This window comes from Acinonyx jubatus, chromosome A1 (genome assembly GCF_027475565.1).
Source record: "Acinonyx jubatus isolate Ajub_Pintada_27869175 chromosome A1, VMU_Ajub_asm_v1.0, whole genome shotgun sequence".
NCBI classification, from domain to species: domain Eukaryota; kingdom Metazoa; phylum Chordata; class Mammalia; order Carnivora; family Felidae; genus Acinonyx; species Acinonyx jubatus.
In genome coordinates this window covers 11,175,134-11,196,147 of record NC_069380.1, presented here as the reverse complement: position 1 = coordinate 11,196,147, position 21,014 = coordinate 11,175,134, and the positions used below count along the sequence as shown (strand labels likewise).

General features: G+C 38.1%; 1 protein-coding gene across 8 annotated transcripts in view; it reads right to left on the bottom strand.

The window, feature by feature from the left end:
* FRY (FRY microtubule binding protein) overlaps positions 1–21,014 on the bottom strand; it is a 441,627-nt gene that overhangs the window by 152,677 nt on the left and 267,936 nt on the right. For all 8 annotated transcript variants that reach the window (XM_053214058.1, XM_053214062.1, XM_027064642.2 and 5 more), the window contains 7 exons: positions 18,983–19,073; positions 18,694–18,773; positions 18,498–18,578; positions 12,422–12,590; positions 9,271–9,363; positions 9,078–9,176; positions 7,215–7,316 (listed from right to left, as the gene is read on the bottom strand). In XM_053214058.1, the coding sequence (XP_053070033.1) occupies positions 7,215–7,316; positions 9,078–9,176; positions 9,271–9,363; positions 12,422–12,590; positions 18,498–18,578; positions 18,694–18,773; positions 18,983–19,073 (715 nt within the window). The remainder of the gene's footprint in view (positions 1–7,214; positions 7,317–9,077; positions 9,177–9,270; positions 9,364–12,421; positions 12,591–18,497; positions 18,579–18,693; positions 18,774–18,982; positions 19,074–21,014) is intronic.

Genomic DNA, 21,014 nt, shown 5'->3' with positions numbered 1-21,014 from the left:
CACAGCATGGTGACTGCAGTCAGTAACTTTGTATTACAAATTTGAAAGCTGCTAAGAAAATAAGAAAAGTTCTTATCACAAGAAAAAAAAATTTTGGGGGGCGCCTGGGTGGCTCAGTCGGTTGAGCGTCCGACTCTCGCTCAGGTCATGATCTCACAGCTTGCGGGTTCGAGCCCCGCGTCGGGCTCTGTGCTGACAGCTCAGAGCCTGGAGCCTGCTTCGGATTCTGTGTCTCCCTCTCTCTCTGACCCTCCCCCGTTCATGCTCTCTCTCTGTCTCGAAAATAAATAAATGTGCAAAAAAAATTTAAAAAAAATTTTTCTTTGTAACTTTGTATTGCGACAGATGGTAACTAGACTTACGCGGTGATACTTTTGCAATGTGTACAAATGATGAACCATTATGTTGAACACCTGAAACTAATACAATGTATGTCAAATATACTTCAATTAAAAACAAAGAACCTACATACAATAGGCAACCTTTGGTATGTAGCTGAAATTAATCTACATGGTTCAATGATATTACTAAACATCTTCTACTTGTAATGGCATTCTGATACTGCAAAAGTGCTTTCACAGGCACCTGGGTGGCTCAGTCAGTTAAGTGTCCGACTTCGTCTCAGGTCATGATCTCACAGGTCATGGGTTCGAGCCCTGCATTGGGCTCTGTGCTGACAGCTCAGAGCCTGGAGCCTGCTTCACATTCTGTGTCTCCCTCTATCTCTGCCCCTGCCCGGCTATGCTCTGTCTCTCTCTCAAAAATAAATAAACTTTAAAAAAATATGAAAAAAAAAAGTACTTTCACATACCATGACATTAGTTGAGGGATTTTATCATTGAGACAGACCAAATGACTTGCTCAGAGTCATTAGGCTGGTAAATGACAAGCAGCGATTAGGAACTGACTTCTCCAGGAAGTACTATTTTCTTAGAAACTGGAATGTATATCTGACATGAGGCTTACTGTAGCCGGGATTGTTATCAATGCTCTACATATGTTATTAACTCATTTTAATTTTCACAACAATATGAGGTAGATACTGTCATTGTTCTCATTGGGCAGATGAAGAAATCAAGGCACAGGAGGGCTAATAAATGGCAGTGCTAGAATCTGAACCTAGACTCTCTGGTTCTAGTGTCTTCTAAGCATTAATTTTTATATACTGTTTAATATTATATGGTTCAAATATGCTGCTGGCACCTACTAGACTGTACTGTACTGAAAACAGGATTTCCTTCTCAGTGTTTTTGTATTCCAGTAGCAGCTAACACAATAAGGGTTTGATAAATATTTTCAGGATGTAAACATTTTAGCATATGTCTCAAACCACTGATAGCTATCAAAAATCTCCACTTCGAGATCAAAGGACTCTTCTTCCATTGTAATCTGCTTCTCCATTAATTCATTAACAACAATATATTAATTGATTGTGGCTCTGAGGTTACACAGATAAAAGTGTCCAAGAAACTAGTAGGCTTCAGAGTGGATCTTCCCTGTACCCCTTCCCCTCATCTCAGTGCTGGTCACCAACACACTTCACGTGACATGTCAGCTGGCCCCGCATCATGCCCACTTTCCTTAAATTTTGCTTTTGCTTTACTTAAAGCAATTCAGTGTTAACTGTAACCAGCAGGGAGAATTGAATTCACTGGCAACTTGGCTGGTGACAGGGTCATTTGAAAGACCAATATTTGTCAAGATCCACCCGCTGACCATTGGTACTAAGTCACGTGAGCTTTTTATGAACATGCAAATTTCTTGACTGCACTCAGACATTCTCAATCAGAATTTCTGGAGGTAGGTTTCGAGAAGCAGCATCTGTAACAGGCCACCTTGACGATGCGGTGCGTGCTAAGGTCAAGCTCTATTGACAGAGATTGATAAGTAATTTTAGTTACCTTTTGATCTTGTTATACTCAAATACCTTCTAGTTCTCTCTTCCACTTCAACTGGAGCCATTGAAGTAAATCTATTTTTTTCTGTTGTATTCTCTTGCATATGATAGTCAACCCCTTTCTACTTTCAGGCATTTCCTTTTGATACTCTGATCATAATTCCCTTATCAATGACCATATTACCCAAAGAACACACATGCTGTAATTTAAGGATAAGCTTTAAAACTACTGAGCCAAAGATTTATGATTATTTTCTCTCATCTGAATAAATAAGGCACTCATGGAAAGTAATATCCTTGTCAGCTGATTACTAATTTTTAAACCCTGTTTATGTGCACTGTTAGAATGTATAAATCCCACTTTGAAATGTGCCTCGGACAGATCTGAAACAGATGAAAAGAGATTTTCTCAAGTTTACAGAAATGAGATTAATATCAAAGCAGAATAACGCTTCTACAAAATTATTATTTAAAGTAGCCAATACTATATCACTTAAAGTTGACATTTACAAAAAGAATAGTAGTTGTTTTAAAATAAATGGTGCCATACATTTTAATGCATTCTACCAAGGGCTGTGAAATCCTTATATATATAAAGATATCACTAATTATCTTACTATTATATGAAAAGTTTAAAAAAAGCATTCCTTAAACTTCATTGTGATTCTTACACAAATATACATTACGTTCTAATGACACGTTTCATCAAATATATTTATGGCAGCCATACTATTTTTGAGATTCTTAATGGAAATCAAGAGATTGAACCTAGATAACCTGGTTCCAGTGTCTTCAAAGCATTACTTTTTCTACTTTGTTTAATATTATATGAAGGCCCATTCAAATATGCTATCGGTGTCTACAAATCCTTGCACACTCCCTCTTCTGCTCCTCCTGATGTATCATTGTGTCACAATATCCTACTTGATTTTATTTATAGCAGTTACTACTCTCTGAATTTTTCTTCTTATATATTTGTTTACTTGTTTGCTGTCTGACTTCACTAAATTACAAGGTCTAAGAGGTCAGAGAGTGTTAGTGTCTTATTCATCACTTACTCCCAGCACTTAGAATAGTGCCTGGTACACACTTGTAAAAAATTGTTGGGGCACCTGGGTGGCTCGGTTGGTTAAGTGTCTGACTCTTGATTTTAGCTCAAGTCGCGATCTCATAGTCCTGGAATCGAGACCCCATAGGCTCTGTGCTGACCATGGAGCCTGCTTGGGATTCTCTCTCTCCTCTCTCTTTGCCCATCCCTGCTTTCTCTCACTCTCTCTCAAAATAAATATATTTATAAATATAAATAAACATTTAAAAAAGTTGTTGACCAACTGAATGACTACAAAAATGAATGCATTCAGGTCCTAGCACAAGCAGGGACTGAGATGAATGGTAAATCATTTTTAATTAATTCATTCATTCATTCACACGAGCAGTGACTAAGATGAATGAAGAATCATTTAAAAAAATTTTTTTTAATGTTTATTTATTTTTGACAGAGAGAGAGAGAGAGAGACAGAGCATGAGCGGGGGAGGGGCAGAGAGAGAGGGAGACACAGAATCTGAACAGGCTCCAGGCTCTGAGCTGTCAGCACAGAGCCCAATGTGGGGCTAGAACTCACGAACCACGAGATCATGACCTGAGCTGAAGCCAGATGCTTAACCGACTAAGCCACCCGGGCGCCCCAGAATCATTTTTAACTAATTAATTAATTCATTCATTCATCCATCCATTCTTCAGATGAAGTATTGTTATTGGAGAAAAATATTTAGAAAAACATAAATAATATCAATGAAAGCATTAGGGAGAGCTAGGTGGAGCTAATGACATTGTCATGATGAAACCAGACAATGTATGTAAACCCCCAGCCATTGGCTTGCCTCATAACAGATCTCTAAGTACTGAGAGTTATTGTGGTTATTAATTATATAGTAAACACATTTTTTAACCTTTAAAGTTTCTTTTATGATTTTGTTTTGTTTTTATAATCTGGACCTCTTAATCATAAAATAAAAAAATTTAAAAAATTGTTCTAATTATATCCATTTTCAAGGATGAGAAACTAACACATAGGTTTTATGAATCCACATACTTATTATAAATAATACATGTTAAAAGAACTAGTAATAAATGGAGATTCACAACAAAAAAACTAAGTATTATTAAATCAAGTTTCAAAATGTATTTCCTTTTTCCTGAATTCGGTATATTATGGCACATGTGAAGAGAATGTATCAATTTTTAATTGCTCTATATGTTCAGATTCTGCCATAAAATATACAGAAGAAAAAAGTATTGGTTACTACTAAGCAAGAGTGCTAGTGTTGTGGTCCGAAGGTGCCATAAATTGCCCATCACTTTACAAGGGTAAATTGCTAATATAGGGTTGACCTACTTAACAACTGTAAATAAAGACTTCAAGTTTGTGTTTCCAAAGCAACCTGCTTCTGACAGACTGACTCGGAAGATAAACCAGGGCACTGACATTAAATGAGCGTTGAATCTGAGAGCTTGTTTACTTTGAAAGCATCATTTTTTTCATGCTCAAACACACTTCTATTCTGCTATATGTCACGCTGCTGCCTTGGTGACTGGCGTCTGCAGAACACATCAAGGATGGCTACCAAGTTCAACGTGTAGGGTTCAAAGAGTACGTTCATTATACTTAAGCATGTGTAGGGAAGTGGGAGACAAGATGCGGAAGCGTGCCGGGAGCAAAAAGGAGAAAAGGTAAATGGGGGGAGACTTGGTCTGGTGGTCTTGATAAAATGATATGGTTGGCGCTAAATCCATAAAATACTGACGCTTATTTGAGACAAAGTATACTTCTGAAGCCATGGTAGTTTTCCTCAGGTATTTCTCACCCCAGTGAGTATTTGTGAGGAGGTTTTGGAAGATTTTCTGTCTATTTATGACATTTAAAAAAAATGTTTTTTAAGATTTATTTTTGAGAGAGAGACAGACAGAACATGAGTATGGGAGGAGCAGAGAGAGGGAGGCACAGAACCCGAAGCAGGCTCCGGGCTCCGAGCTGTCAGCACAGAGCCCGACGCGGGGCTTGAACTCACAAACCGCGAGATCATGACCTGAGCCGAAGTCAGACGCCCCACCGACTGAGCCACCCCAGCACCCCTATTTATGACATTTTACAGTGGTCTCATTTAATCCCTACTGGGTTTAGTTCTAAATACATGTGATACCATTTTATTCAACTGTAATCATCAAGGGTCTTTTTCTATCTTTTAGCCTTGGGATGGTGAATTCCAACAATTTATTACCCATAAGGTAAAATATTATTGCCTTAACTTGGCCTGATCACTACCTCTTTCATGCTTCGTGGGGTCTTGAATTTCTCCAAATGGCACAGGTATCTCTACCGTCAACTTCTATATTCCTGGCTGTCTCTATCATGCATTTTGAAACTTCGTTACATATCCCCCAATGAAATGCTAAGTTCCTGAAGGACAGAGACTCTATTCTATTTCTAGTTTTTATACAGTTGACTTCCCTTATCTTTCCCACTTTCAGCAGCATCCCTAGCACCTCACGCAGTGGGCATTTCATACCTACTTGGTGAATTGAATGGAATTCTGAAATTTGGTTCAGTCTCTATATCATTGACTCTATATACCCTTTCTGATCTCATGGCCATTCTCTTAGAAATTCTAAGGCTTGAAATGGTTGCATACGGATATACCATCAGCTGGCAGCCCCACTTTTCTCTAGGGCCATTTATAACCCTGTTATTCGGACTTTTTGATGGGTTTTGACTACAGCACCAATGTTTTAACTTCAAGGCAATTATGTTCCAAAGTAAGATTATGCTGCTATCTATCAAAGACATCTACTTTAAACCAAAAAAATTTATTGGCTTTTTTTTGGCCACAACAATAAGTTGTCACGCAAAGTATTATTTTAATTCTAACTAAAATTCATCTCAAATGAACTCAGAATAATGTATACAGAATAATGCACTGTGAACATTCTTAATCATGTCTCTTCTTTGTTTTAAATAAAATGGCCATTTTCTGTAAAGTGTAAATGAACAAAAAAATATTTTTAACTGCAACTAACAACTGAATAAGTTAACAGTGGATCAAACAACAACAAAAAGACATTGTGCTGTGTGTTAGAGAGTATTATTGATGCGTAAATCTCTAAATAAAATATCGAGGAGTGGCTATTATATAATAGCTGATAACCCTGAAAAGCTTTTTGTTTTTCAGGATACTTAAAAGCTTAATTCTATATCCACTGCTATTATATTTCACTGCCAAGTGGAAGAAAATAAATGATTCTAATCTTGGATTTCACCATCAGTGCTCAAAACAGCTCTAATGCAGATTATGGTGTAATTATTGTAAATGCCAAAATAATATAATTAATCTTAACCACTTCACTAAATTAAAGTGTCTTAGAACAAAAAAGACAAGGCAACATGTACAAGCACATACAGGGTTGTATAACTAAATATATTTCAAAAATTCTAAAGTAGCAAATATAGACGAGCTTCAAGATTTTTGGGCACCATTGGAAATAACAGGAAAATACACACTGTTTGCATTTATATTAGGGTTGATTTCCATTTAGTTGTCTTTCACCAATAGGTCACTGAAACTTAAACTATGTCTACTACTTAAAAGTTATAAAGCCAATTTTAAAACTATTCGTCATAGTAGTTTTAACAGTAGCCTCCTCAGTTTTAGGAACATTGACTTCATTCCTCACATCATCCAGTACTTGTGCTAACTACCTGTAGGGCATTTGTTCAACGAATGCCTCGGGCTGATGGCCTGCCATGTGGCTTAAATAGAATGCCTTCAAATAATCGCAAATAACAGTGACAGGAAATACACGTTCTCTGTGACTAGGGCCAGTCTTCCCACAGAATGGAACTTTCCTCCCAAATATTTTCCTAGACTAGAGGCAGCAGAGGAAGGATGCGGGAGGTATAGCTGAGCTTCTGAAATCAATTCGCATGGTTCTGCCAGTGAAGTGCGGCCTCCCCTTTTTTAATCGTTTAGATAAAATGCAACAATTGATGCACATAAGGGGGTATTTAATTCTACCTTGAAAGCGATCCTTATTAGAAAAGATTCATTTCCCCAAATCTGAAATGATTTCTCTTATCCTTAGTCTTCTTCTAAAACTGACTATATTTAATAAGGAGAACTCTGATTAATATTTTTTTTCACTATTCCAACAGTATAGGGAAATTCCCCCGCCCACATCGGGAGCCACTCTCAGGAGCACATGTACCAGTCTCAGACGCATATCTAGTTCATAAAAGACTTTTTTGAGCTGACAAATACTAACTTTAAGGTTGGATAAGCAGTTGTTGAGGAAAATGTGCCACCTGTTCAGGAACAGCTGCTTCTGACTGACACAGAGAAGACAGGTCACCAGGGGGTACAGGGCCTGAGGAGAAAGAAGATGAGGTCACGAGCTGATTCATATTTCATCAAATCAGGTAACGCACGTTCTCTGCGATCGCTACCTATCCACCTCCTTCTGTGGGCCAGAATAAACAGGACGCTTCATAACACAACGAGGCCCAGGGGTGCCATGCAGAGGTAGGCATTTCACAAATGCTTTCTGATGATGATGCGGATGGAATTATCTAGAATTACATGGTGTATAATAGTGTGTAATGTATAATAAGCTTCATGTATAAGTGGAAATCTGATTTACTCATTTAGTCTTCACTTAGGGATTTTAAAAACAAACTCATTAGCTTAGATCACTCTCAATTCTCAGAAAGAAAGCAGGAAGGCACATGAATTTTAAAAATATTATTGGGCTTTTTCCTCATAAACATCTACTAGCTTGTCTTTGTCTTAGAGGTAGGTGTATATATTTTCTTTTGCATGCAATCTTCCTGTAATTAAGGAAGATTCCTCAAAGAAATGTTATTGCATTGGTAAACTCCACCAAGACAAATTTAACCACAGGAGGAATTTGCTTACGACTGAATAAACAGAGGTGCTACTGTGTTTTCCTGCCTAACTGGGCTGGTTTCCCACAGCAACTAAAGGAGACAGAAAAGCTAATGAGCGGCCACCCAAAAAATATATATGCAGAACCCATCGCCATTTTTGCTGAGCCAGATGGCATACACCTTTAGGGCTCCCAAGAATTAAAGCTAGGGAAGATCTAAACAACAATATAACTGGATCATCCATTAGGCTGAATTAGCAAACAAACAAACAAACAAAAAACAAAACAAAAAACAATTGCCATAATGAGAATCATTGTGTAACAATCCACTAGCTTAATATTTTAGTCACTTGGCTTTAAACTGACTTTGAACTACACTACCATTGAGAAGAACTCTAATTCCAGCCAGCAATCGAAAACAAAACAAACTAAAACACAACACAACAAAACAAACAAACACAAAAAACTACTAGTAGTCAGTCACAATGACCACAGAAGTACAAAATAAGCAAATCTGTCACCCCTGCCAGCAAAGCAACCCTGAATACTCGCTCAAAGAATGGTGGCAATGCTCATACTTTGAAGATTGGCAAAAACCATGTCAGCAAACATCTACCTAAATAACCTACTTCCTTCAAACTATCACAATTATAGCTCATATGCCACGTGTCGATTCATAAACCAGAGTCTTATTCACCACTGAGGGCAACAGGCTGTAGTAATTTAAAAGACTTCTCTGCACCGCTGCTTTTCAGCACAAGACCTTTCCCAAATACTGTTTTCTCAGCCTTCAGAGAATCTTTCCTACGGGCGACCATCTGCCTCCCAACCCTCTTTGCTGCCTGGTTCCATTTGATTTTGAGTATCAGTCTAGGAATCAACCAGTGAAGACTTGTGGGGATTGAAAAGATAAACTGTTATTATAAACTTTGACTTTTAGATTGGAAAAAATACCCAGAAATAAAAACAAAAATCAAGTTAAGCCAGTCTTGAAAACAAACAACAGAATCTTAAGACGAGAAGGGTCATCTGAGGTGACATGGCCTAATCCCCTTATATTACTGCGATTCAGTTATGGTCAATATTAAGTGCAAGATCCAAAGTTTGAAATGCTCCCTCTTTCGGGGGGAGCTGTAGATAAATCTTCCATCTGGGGGGAACCCTTATGACTTTCAAGTAATTTCAGCGTAGGAATTTTAGCCTCTGCAATTTTGCATTTTGGATTTTCTCATCGTTACTAACCAACGAATGCTTCTTTCGAGAAGAAAGTTCCAGCGTGGTATCATATAGGCTTTCAACAAAGTTTCTAAGACAGGGAACATTGACTTCATTTTTAACAGCCTAAAACAGAGACCCATGTTAATATTATATTAATTACATTGTTAACTCTCTAATCTAATTTGAGGAAATTCTTAAAAATAAAAACATAACTCACGGCAGCAACTGGGACAAGAATTTCAACAAAAAGCCCAGCCAAGGCATGTTTGATATCTTTGTCTTTGACCTCGAGGAAATAATGTGCACATTCCTAGGAAGTAGAAAAAGCATAAAGGAGGGAGAGCAGATTGAGATATGCACATAAATGCACTTAAATTTAAGTAAACAGCTCTTAAATCATACACACTGACATAGCATATTTCATAATCTAGTAAAGAAAATCACTAGATTCCAGCACTTATATTTATGTTCAAAATGGCCCCGGGGCACGTGAGTGGCTCAGTTGTTAAGCATCCGACTTCAGCTCAGGTCATGATCTCGCAGTCCGTGATTTTGAGCCCTGCGTCAGGCTCTGTGCTGACAACTCAGAGCCTGGAGCCTGCTTCAGGTTCTGTGTCACTCCCTCTCTCTCTGCCCCTCTCCCGCTCTCAGTCTCTCTGTCTCTCTCTCAAAATAAATAAATAAATAAATAAATAAATAAATAAATAAATAAATAAAAAATTAAAAAAAAATTCAAAATGACCCTAATGACATTTTGCAAGACTGGTGTCCTCCTATTTCTATCTCAAATCACTTTGCTGAAAGGACAAAGCATCTATAAACAGTGAGCAGATATTCATCCACTGACTTCTTGGTTGATTCATTCAGACATTCATTGCTGACAAATTTCTATTGACCATCTACTGTGTGTGGGGCCCTGGGTCCTTGATTAACCCACAAACACAGATCTCCAGAGAAGGTAAACATGGGAAGAGAGGCAGAAGATATTAAACTTATTTTAGGCCCTGTGACAGCCCCAGGCACAGAGCTGTTTACTTCTTAGCTCTGACATTTTAGGTGTGTTTATTATTCAGATAGTTTCATAAGCAAGTCTGGAATGCTTCCCTTCTTCCCACCACCCCCTCTCCCCAACTCTACCCCCAGACAAGAAACCTTTAGAATAGCTCCTCAAGTAAGGATGTCTTTTGCCTGTGGCCTACTATCTATGAAAGAGCTGTTTTGTTATTTTGTTTTGTTTTGAGACAGAATGAGCTGGGGAGAGGGGCAGAGGGAGAGAGAGAGAATCTGAAGCTGGATCCACGGTCAGCTCAGAGCCTGATGTGGGGCTGGATCCTATGACCCTGGGATCATGAGCTGAGCCAATATCAAGAGTCAGACTCTCAACCAATTGAGCCACATAGGTGCCCCTATGAAGGCTACTTTTGGTGGCCCAGAGAATCATTTGTTAGGAAAGCTGATCTGTTTAGAATCCAACTAGCCCTTTTCTCCTTCCTGGCCTTTTTCATAATAACTTACTATGCTATTCATTAGGTATTGTTTTCATGGAAGGGTCCAAGGCTACACGTATTTGTGATGATATGTTAACATCTATATTAGCTATTATATTTATTTTCAGTCAACATTGGGACCGTTGCCAACACAAGTTACTAAAATCCCTAGTCTATCAATTCTATATTTAGATATCAATGCAAGATAGGCGTTGCCAACATGGAAAGTCATGGTTTCTGGAATTGTGGCCCTTTTCCTACATTACTTTGTATATGTGTGTAAACACTCTTGCAAATCGTCATTCAAATACATAGTTACATGAATTATTCACATGAGAGAGGGATAAAAATAGTTAACAGTTAGTAAATACTTACCATGTGCCTCCTCAGAGCCACCTTCTAAGGTTATTGCCACCATCACCACTTGGCACTAAGGTAGGTGAGGCTGGGAGGGCTTACGCGTGACTGGGCCAAGGTCACAGGGCTGGTAAGTGCTACAGCTTGATTTTAAACCCAAGAAGTTTGATACACAGCCCATATTCTTTCTTTAAAAAATAGCTTTACTCAGACACAGTCAATATAACATGCAATTCACCCATTTAAAGTGTACAAACCAATGGCTTTTAGTACATTCATAGTTGTACATCTATCACAAGTTTAGGACCTTTCCACTATCCTCCAAAGAAACTTTGCGCCCTTCAGTAGTTATGTCCAACCTCCTTATCCATACCCCTTCCTCCAACTCTTCATACGATCACTAATCCACTTTCTGTGTCTATGGATTTGCCTATTCTGGACAATTTGTATAAATGGAATCATACAATATGTAGCCTTCGGTATCTGACTGCTTTGACTTAGAGTATTGTTTTCAAGGTACATCCGTGTTGTGGCATGGTATTAGTACTTCATTCCTTTTCATGGCCAAATAATATTCCCTTTATGGAGCTGCCACCATTTGTTTATCTATTCATTGGTTGATGAACATTTGGGTTATATTCACTTCTTTGTTATTATGAATAATGAATAATGTTACTATGAATAATAACATTTGCCTTCAAGTTTTTGTGGGGACATATATTTTTCTCTTGGATATATACCTAAGGTTTAACAATCGAGGAACTGCTAAACTGTTTTCCAAAGTTGTGTGATTTTATATCCCCACCAGTGTGTGAGTGTTCCAATTTCTCTACATCTCACCCACACTTGCTGTTGTCTGTCTTTTTCATTATTAGCCACTTTAGTGGGTATGAAGTGGTACAGCCTCCATTCATAATCCCTGTATATAAACTCTTTATTGATAAAGACCCTCACTAAATCCAATTCACAGCAGCATCAGAGAGAGTTTTATAAATTCTCATAGAGCTGCGTGTTCTGCAAAATCCACACTAGCAACAATTCTTTTGTTAGTACATAATGAGGAACACTGTGTAATTGATGCTTACACCTGTATGGTTTGGTTGATTTAAAAAAGAAAACCTGATTCTCTCGTACAGTAGGAATAAAAAGTTTCTTCCCTAAAGTTCTGATGCCTATGAACACTAACATAGCTACCTCAATGCTATCAGGTATAAAAAGTAAAAAGATCAGCTACATTTTATTCATAGATCGATATGCAGCTGAGGAGTAAAAAAGAAAAAAAGTCAACATATACGAGATTCCACTCTACAGCCTCCTGCAAAGAGGATATGAAAGTTTGAAAGTGAAATTATCTGCCTGAAATTCTATTACTGGGATACAAAGCACATTGTGAATTGCTGAGGCAAAGGCAGGACTCTTTCCACATTGACAAGCAAATGGACTTGGAATCAGGTCCATCATTCTGATGAAGGGAGTTGCTCAGGGCGAGGGCCCCGTGGTTCTCCTGCCCAAGACATTACCTACCTGCATAAACTGAAGAGAGGCCTCAAAGTCCTCCACTGGATACATCTTAATTCGAAAGAATTTCATCCCCATTATCAAGCTGATAATACTCTGAACGACGTACGGGCTCTGCTCTTTGTGCCGTAATTCTTTTAGCTCTGCCATAAATTTCTTCTTTACAGCAGGGAATCTAAGAAGAGAACATGAGTGACTTCTCAAATCATGGGTACAAAAGTGACTGTAATGGAGGCCTCCAGCATCTAGGAGTGACGGGGACAGCAACAGCGTTCCTTTGAATCAGGTGAAGTACATGGCTGTCATTTTGTAAGGATTCGATACTGGGGATTCGGCAAAGAGTGCAATCTTCTCCTTTCTTCTCTTATTCTCATAAGATGCTCAACATTTCCTTCAGTCAGGGAGAAGATCCAGGGCTATTTAGACGCTCTCAAAATGGTCTAGCTCTTAAATTGAGCACGACAAAAAGCTTCTTTTCCTCAGGCTTAGCAATTTCCCACATACTTGCAAACTCCAATGGCCTAAAGTATCCAATTTTAAGCATCTGAATAATATCACAGGCCAGCTATTTCTGACAATGACAGCAAATAATGCCAAGACACAGTCCCAATCCATTTCCAAAGTTTTCTGTCGTTGTTTCTTTTATAGTTTTAGGTTAATGATTGGTGAAAAAATTATTTTCAGGTTGAAGGAAAATCTACTAATGAAAAAATACAAATCAAATCTGAAAGACGAATAAGCTTTCTACTACCTGCGCGGGATGTTACAATGAAAGAGACGCAGTCTGCAAGGAATGTAAGGTATCTGTATTATTTGAAAGGAAAATGTTAATATTTAATAATATTAATTATAACGTTATCATATAGGATTAAAACAATAGATCCTAAGAGGATGGAAAATAGTAACAGTTCTTCCAAGTATCTAAGGTAGAGGAATATATACACAGAAGTTATCCAAACTACTTCTGAAATGGCTGGTTAAGAAAACAAGGAAAGCCTTCTAAAACTCATTGTATTTCGCTTCCTGAGACGATCAGCCTGTGGTTCTACATATGTGAAAAGGTCAACTAGGAGCGAGGCATGATTAAAGAGGGTTATTATATTATGAAAGTTGAAGGCCCAGTAATGAAATCTGAGAAGGCTGAAACAACGTTGGACGCCTCGATGTAGAAAGTTTGGGACAAATAAAGTAGGCTGTAAACACAGATATTGTTTCACCAGAAGGCAGTACAAGAGGTGTGTGATTGGCAAGTCGGTGTAAGAGGCTTAGAGAGAGCGGGCCATTTTCTAGTTCTCGGCTTGGGTACAGGAAGTCACATGTCGCTCATTTGGTAACAGTTTGTGAAAACTGTATTTTTCTAAACCAATTTATGGACTTTTTTTCTCATGTTTGTTCCATATATTTCACAATAAAAAAGGTTTGTAAGAAGGCAACGGAGCAGAAAATATAAACTCCAAATTCCTGGGTCATCTCTCTTTTCTACTTCTTCTAGAGGAGGAAAACAATCTGATGCCGAGGATGGTGACAATGGCAGCAACAAGCAGATATCCAGCATCCACGATATGCCAAGCACAGTTCAGTGAACCCTACATTTCATCTTCACAATTATTTAATCCTTGCAACTCGAGCAGGGCACTATTAGTATACCCTCTTCACAGACAAGGGAACTTGAGGCTGAGATTTCTTAATGTGATAAAGTCGCACAGCTGATAAATGGCACAGCCAGGGTTTCAAGCCAAATGTCTGGCTCTAGAGTCCCAGTGCTTAATCTCCGTGCTGTGTTATGTCTAGGCCAGTGGTTCTCAAAGTGTGGCCCTGGGATCAGCAGCAGCAGCATTGTGTGGGAACTTGTGAGGAACAGGCTTTATCTGGCCCATGCCATGCCTATCGGATAAGAAACTCTAGGGGTAAATTCCAGTAATCTCGTTCAACCAACTGTATAGGTGATTCTGATGTGCTAAAGTTTATGATGCACTGGTCTAGACTAGGAATAACAATAAGGTATATTTGTAAGATGTTTAATATTTTAGGGGCAGTTGTCTCAGTTGGTTGAGCGTCTGACCTTGGCTCAGATCATGATTTCACGGTTCATGAATTTGAGCCCCACATCGGGCTCTGTGCTGACAGCTCGGAGCCTGGAGCCTGCTTCAGATTCTGTGTCTCCCTCTCCCTCTGCCCCTTCCCCACTTGTGCTCCGTCTCTCTCTCTTTCTCAAAAATAAATAAACAATAAAAAATTAAAAAAAAAGATGTTTAATATTTGATGCACATTATACTCCTTTTACTTTCACAAAAACCCATTGAGCCAGGCAGTGAATACATTCCCATTTTACAAATGAAGAAACAGATTTGGAAGATCGACACGACAAAGACGACTCAAACCCAGGTCTTCTGACATAAAGTCCAGGAATTTCCACCATACTCCAGCTGCCTTACATGCTCATGAACTATGAAATATAGTTGCTGCCCTAAGAACAGTGTATAGTTTGTTTGGGAATATAAAACGATGTAGAACTGGCCATGAGTCATGCAAATAATAACAATAATAATAATAATAATAATAATAGTTTGTGAGGTGCGTTCACAAGTATCTGACCCTTTGCTCAAATCTTGCTGATCCTTCTGGGAGGTGGAATGCTAGACTAGATCACTTTCTCATTTCACATTGCCTTTTATGTGAATAATACACTTAAAGAGGCTCCAAGGCAAGGAGAAAGGGCTCTTTCCAGCTGGAAAATTAGAGGAGATTTGGGGGGATTTGAGTTGAGGTAAAGGATGAGACTTTATGCAGCAACGAGAAAGGGTGGGAGGCAGAGATGGTGTGGCAAAGCAATGGAAGGGACACTTTCAATCAAGATTATATAAATTTATTAATTCGCAACTGGTTTTTAAAAATTATGTGTTTATTCAAGTTATTTCCAAACACTAAAAAAACCCTATTAATGACTTTTTAAATGTTTGTTTATTTATTTTGAGAGATACAGTGGGGGAGGGCCAGAGAGAGGGAGAGAGAGAGAATCCCAAGCAGGCTCTGTGCTGTCAGCACGGAACCCAATGTGGGGCTTGATCCCATGAACTGTGATGTGATATCATGACCTGAGCTGAAATCAAGAGTCAGACACTGAATCGACTGAGCCGCTTAGGTACCCCTCAGTGATTTTAATTTTAAATGTGAGAGTTTAAAAGGAAAAAAGTAATCTAATAGGTTAGACTTATATTGTTTTAAGGACCATATGATACTTAAGAAAGTTTGTTTTCCATCCCTAATCCATGACTAAAACAAGAAGAGGTAGGAGAGGGCAGGTTATTTGTATAATTTACTAGTTCCACATTTTCACAAGGAGAGGTGGCTGGAAGTCTATTTATTTCTCATTTAAGAATAAATATGGTTATCTTTTGCTTTTAAAAGTCCCAAATGACATAAATATACAATTTTAGCATAAAAAAATACCCAAATCTATTTGCACTTAAAATTTATTTTCCCCTGAAATAATTTTAGGAAAAAATAAATGTATTTTCAATGACTATGCCTTTAGTGTTTAGTACTGTCTTTAGTAAATACAGTAATTAAATCGTTACTCAGTCTTTGGTATACTATAACATCTGTATAAAAATAAACTGCTTTAAAATGTTTAGTACATATAAAAGAGTATAAGAATATGTACATCATGTTTATATCACATAAAGAGAAAGCAATTTTGAAATCTATGAATCTTAGAGGCCATTATGACTATTTAAATAAACATACCAGATTGTAACCAAAAAAACTTACTCTAAAAAAATCTAATCTTAACTAAACTGACTTTGAAAAAGTCAACACTTTGGGGCAAATATCACAAACCAGCAAAATTTTTTCCCCTTACCGGTAGGAGTTAAGTGCATTAGCACTAGTAAGATTAAAAATAGTGATTTTGCTAAAACTTAAAGACCAAAACTAAGTATTAACAACTACAGTCAGAATAAAGACAATATTTCATATGCATTACCGGCTAGATATAAAATCTAAAATTAGAACTGTTACATTACTCCCTTATTTGGGAAACAAAAAAAAGATAACCACTCTGTAGTAGATAAGCATACATCCTTTTTTCCCCCCACTGAGAACAAAGGAAACAGTACTTGCCTAAGGCAATGACAAAGTAATGCTTCTGGCCTACTCATGAGAAAGAGTAATGTGATAATTTGGATTATGACACTAGCTGAAGATTGTATCATCTATCAGTAAAGGTTACCTATACACTGACTAGGTGAGAATACAGCACTGTGATTACTATACATTACTGCAGGTACTGTAAGAACTCACTGGCCAAAGGGTTCTCTTACGAGTGGAAAGTACTGGAACATTGTCCAAATTGAGACATTTCACATACTTGGCTATTGCAGAATTAGGACAAATACTGACATCATGGAAATTTAAAAAACCACGGTTGGCAAGAAAACACTGGACTGGTGGATCATAGATCTGACCTAATATGGAAATTCCTATAGCCTTAGAGTGTTGCTTGCTTATGACATTGTTTTTCAATTCATTCATAACTAACTCAAAACTGATGTGGCTAAGAAAGGTCATTCTAAGGAAACCAATATTGTTTGCATAATCCACAAAAACTAAGAAAAACACAAAAGCCATTTTTTGGCAAATTAAACTTTCCAAACGATAGTATAAGAGAATAGGTCTGAGATAATACCAAGAGGAATTACACAGGAATATGTTGAGATTTTCAGGGTTTGACACAAATCAGCCGAACACATAGCAATAACTCATTTTTCTGATCTTTTATAGGAACGAGGTACATACATATGAATCAAGCTGCCAGGCAATTGAAGCTTATCCCTTAAAAATGCTAATACTTTTATTGTTAGTTGCAATAAAAAATATATTATGCTTTTTTTTCTTGATGACTCATGAACCACAATTATTACAATGGGCTACGATAAAAGTGTGATATGACCTCATGCAAAATGGCCCAGGTAACACTGTAGTTTTTTCAGTGTGCTTTGGTTACTTTTTCTTTCCTCTCCGTTGTTGACAGTCTTTGAGCTTGATATTTCTCACGGCATCAGTGTGTCTACCTCTCTTCCATCCAACAGCGATGTTTTAGGGGTCCGAAAAAATAGCTACCCGAGATGGATAAACTGGGTTAGATTAAGTAAGTCACACTGAAGAGTTTTGGGGGTCTGTTGCCTGAGTTCTTGTCTATGTTTGGCTAGGTAAGGTTGCTGAGTACACATTTTCAAAACTTTTTGTTTTTTGATAATTGGGTATTTCCATGCTACTAAGTTAGGAAACACCATCTCTTCTTGAAGATAAAAATCTCTTTCTGAAGATTGTATTTCATAAGCATCAGGGCATCACTGTTGCTTTAAGCTCAACTCTTGGCCTGGATTCGCATTATGTCTCTGGCTCATTTGCCTCACCTAGGCATTCGGGATCTTGCCTGATGTGCCTCGGGGTTGAGTAAGATGAAGACGGGTGAATAAGATGTGACATCACTTTTGGAAGAAGTATATTATTGGTAATGGTCTAACACCACTTTGTTCTAGCCTGCTAAGTAGCGTTATGGGGCCAGATAAATTTAGCAATGAGAATTTTCCCCCGACTTGTTTCCATGACAGAGTCTGGGACATTTTTAGCTCAGCTGAGTTAAGTAAGCTCTATAGTAAAGGGACATTCTAGAATGGAATTTTCCCATTCACAGATGGTAGATATCGTAGCTACACGCTCAAAGAATACAGAAAACAAGACTCCTCAAAGTGGTAAACTTCTTTGGAATATTTGTGGCAGAGAGGAAAGCAATTTGGTTTGTCCGGTTCTTTCCTTGATGCAGTAGTCTGAAACTCAGGGACTCCTGGTAGCCCCTGGCCCAAATGCCGGGTAAAAAAGGTAGGGGAGAAAACAATTGAAAAAGACTTGGTACTTGCCTCGAGGGCACTTTTAGTCAATTTCAGAGACAAGAAACCCATAGCAAAAAAAAGACCTTAGCTCTCAGTAAGCTCACACACAGTCCCTTCCTGAGAATGGAGCTGGGCGGCGATAGGGGAGGGGCTCAAGATCTTACAGTAAAGGGCTGACGTTCACTTACTTAGCTTGTGCCAACACTCCAATGACTTCTGCGTACAGGTCTGCCACGATGTGCATATTTCCAGTGTTAGGACCAAGGTACCTAAATAAGATACGATTAGATGAGTTAGGGATCCCTGGTCATCTAAAAAGAGCAAACTTGTTTTAGTTTTAAGTGCCCAACTTCTTCAAAATTCTAAAGAGACAAATTACTTTACCCTTCTTTGTACTTAAAGTGCTTGAAAGCCAAGTTAATAACATCATGTATTAGACTGTCTATTACAGGATGAAGTGGAATCTGAAAAGAAAAAAAAAAAAGATCGCTTTAACTTGGAAGAGAATATTAAAGATCACATCAATAATAGTACTTCTGTCATCCTTAGCAATCAATAAACACAATTCATATGACCCAATATTTGAAATTCATGGACAATTTAAAACTTAGATTTTAAAAACATAAGTAGTTTTCAGATAAACCTTATCTAAAAGAAACATTAAATTACTGACCTGTTTCAAAACTTCTATTAATACTAAAGAAAAAATGAAATCAATGGCGAGGTCCCGTCTTTCCATTAAATAATCACGCTGTTGTTCATCACTGTAAAATTTAAAATATTCATATTCAGTGGCACTGAAAAAATTCTCGGAGTGCTACAATTCGCCAGACATCTAGGGCTCATTCCCAGTGGACTGTAAACCAGATTTGCTATTTCAAAATTGCAGGGGTAAATATATGCTAATGCTTTTTGTTACCAGTGAGGTGCAGTGAACTAACACAGGATCAGAATATTTGACTTCAAATTTCAACTTTTCAGCCATGTCAACTTGAGTAGCTATCTGTGAGTCTACAAGCTCATCCTGTGGGCTCTTCCAAGGTAACTTTCTGGAATCCTATCATCTCTAGAACAGATACAGATGCAGGGCAGGACTGTCATATTGGAGGTATATATTGAGAAGCACCTATGAAAGAAGCTACACAACGTAGAGAATAATAAGGACGTAGTACCATGATCAGCCACAGCAGGACTATGGAGGGTGGAGAAAGGTTAGGAGCCATTTCTCTCTCTCTCTCTCTCTCTCTCTCTTTTGTTTCCATGCCTCTTTCCTCGTGACCTTCTGCCACTTGAAGTTTGTGAAAGAAGAAAAAAGTGAATGGGATGGTGGGAGAGAGAATGGTTATAAAGCAGGTTGGAAGAAGAGGTAGAAAGAAGCAAAGTGGAGTCATTTGAACTCACTCAAAAGTCAGGGAGCTGAATAAACACTGTCAAAGGACAGAAATGTCAGTCTACCTCCATCCCACCCCCTCACCCCGGGTTCTGCTTATCTAACATACTAACTGAAGGCTGACTGGGACTGGAACAAAGAAAGACAAATTAAACGATGGCTGAGGCTCTAAGCACAGAATAGTGGCTACGAGCATTGGCTTTGGTGTGGAACAGTCGTAGGTTAAAATGATGCCTCTTCTATTTACCAGTAACTGTTCCATCTACACAATGGGAATGATAATAGCAATTACAGAAAGGTTTGCTTGAGTATTAAATAAGATAAAGTGTGTAATATGTTTAGCATAGTCTCTCAAACATGTAAATGCTCCATCCTTGGAATTTTAAGTAAGAGCAATGAGAAAGGAGGACCAGAGGTGGGCTTGTCAGGCAGGTATTTTCAAAATAAATCAAGAATATTAAAAAAATATTTTTTTTAATTTAAAATTTTTTATTTAAAAATTTTTATTAAATTTTATTAAATTTTTATTTAAATTTTTTAATTTAAATTTAAATTTAAATTTAAATTTTTTTATTTTAAAATATGTCTCTTTTTGAGAGACAGAGAGACAGAATATGAGTAGGGGAGTGCCAGACAGAGAGGGAGACACAGAATCCAAGCAGGCTCCAGGCCCTAAGCCGTCAGCACAGAGTCTGACGTGGGGCTCGAACCCACAAATCGTGAGGTCATGAACTAAGCTGAAGTTGGGCCAACTGAGCCACCCAGGCACCCCAAGAATATTTTAAATATGGAGTATTTTTTTTTGCTTCAGGCAATGGGAATGAGAAGAAAGGAAGGTGATATGTAAGATATAAAAAAGAATTTCTGGAGAAGCTCTATAACCATAAACAAGTCAAATAAAGGCTGGCAAGTGACAGAATGGGTTAGCAAGGGAAGTTGCAGCTCTAACTCTCAAGGAGAAATGTATGGACAGAGTAGGAGCTCATTCATTCACGATTATTGCAAATAGTCTTGCCAGGAGGGAGAGCACTGGGCCAAACCATCTATCTGAAGTCCTTCAAGACCCACTAGAACTTGGAAGAGCTCCTGCCAGCCGGAGGAGAAGAAAACACATCCAACTGCCTTAAAAAAGAACATTCATGAAGCCTGACCTGGAGATTATAGCATGGAATAAGTAAACAAGATGTTTGAAGACCAAAAGGAAGGAGAACTTTCAAAGATGGCCAGCAGCAATAGAGAGAAAATGGTTGTGTTGGATGGCCAATAAGGGTCTTTAAAAGGGGCCAGAGGACCTTGAGAAAGTAGCAGTTCTTGG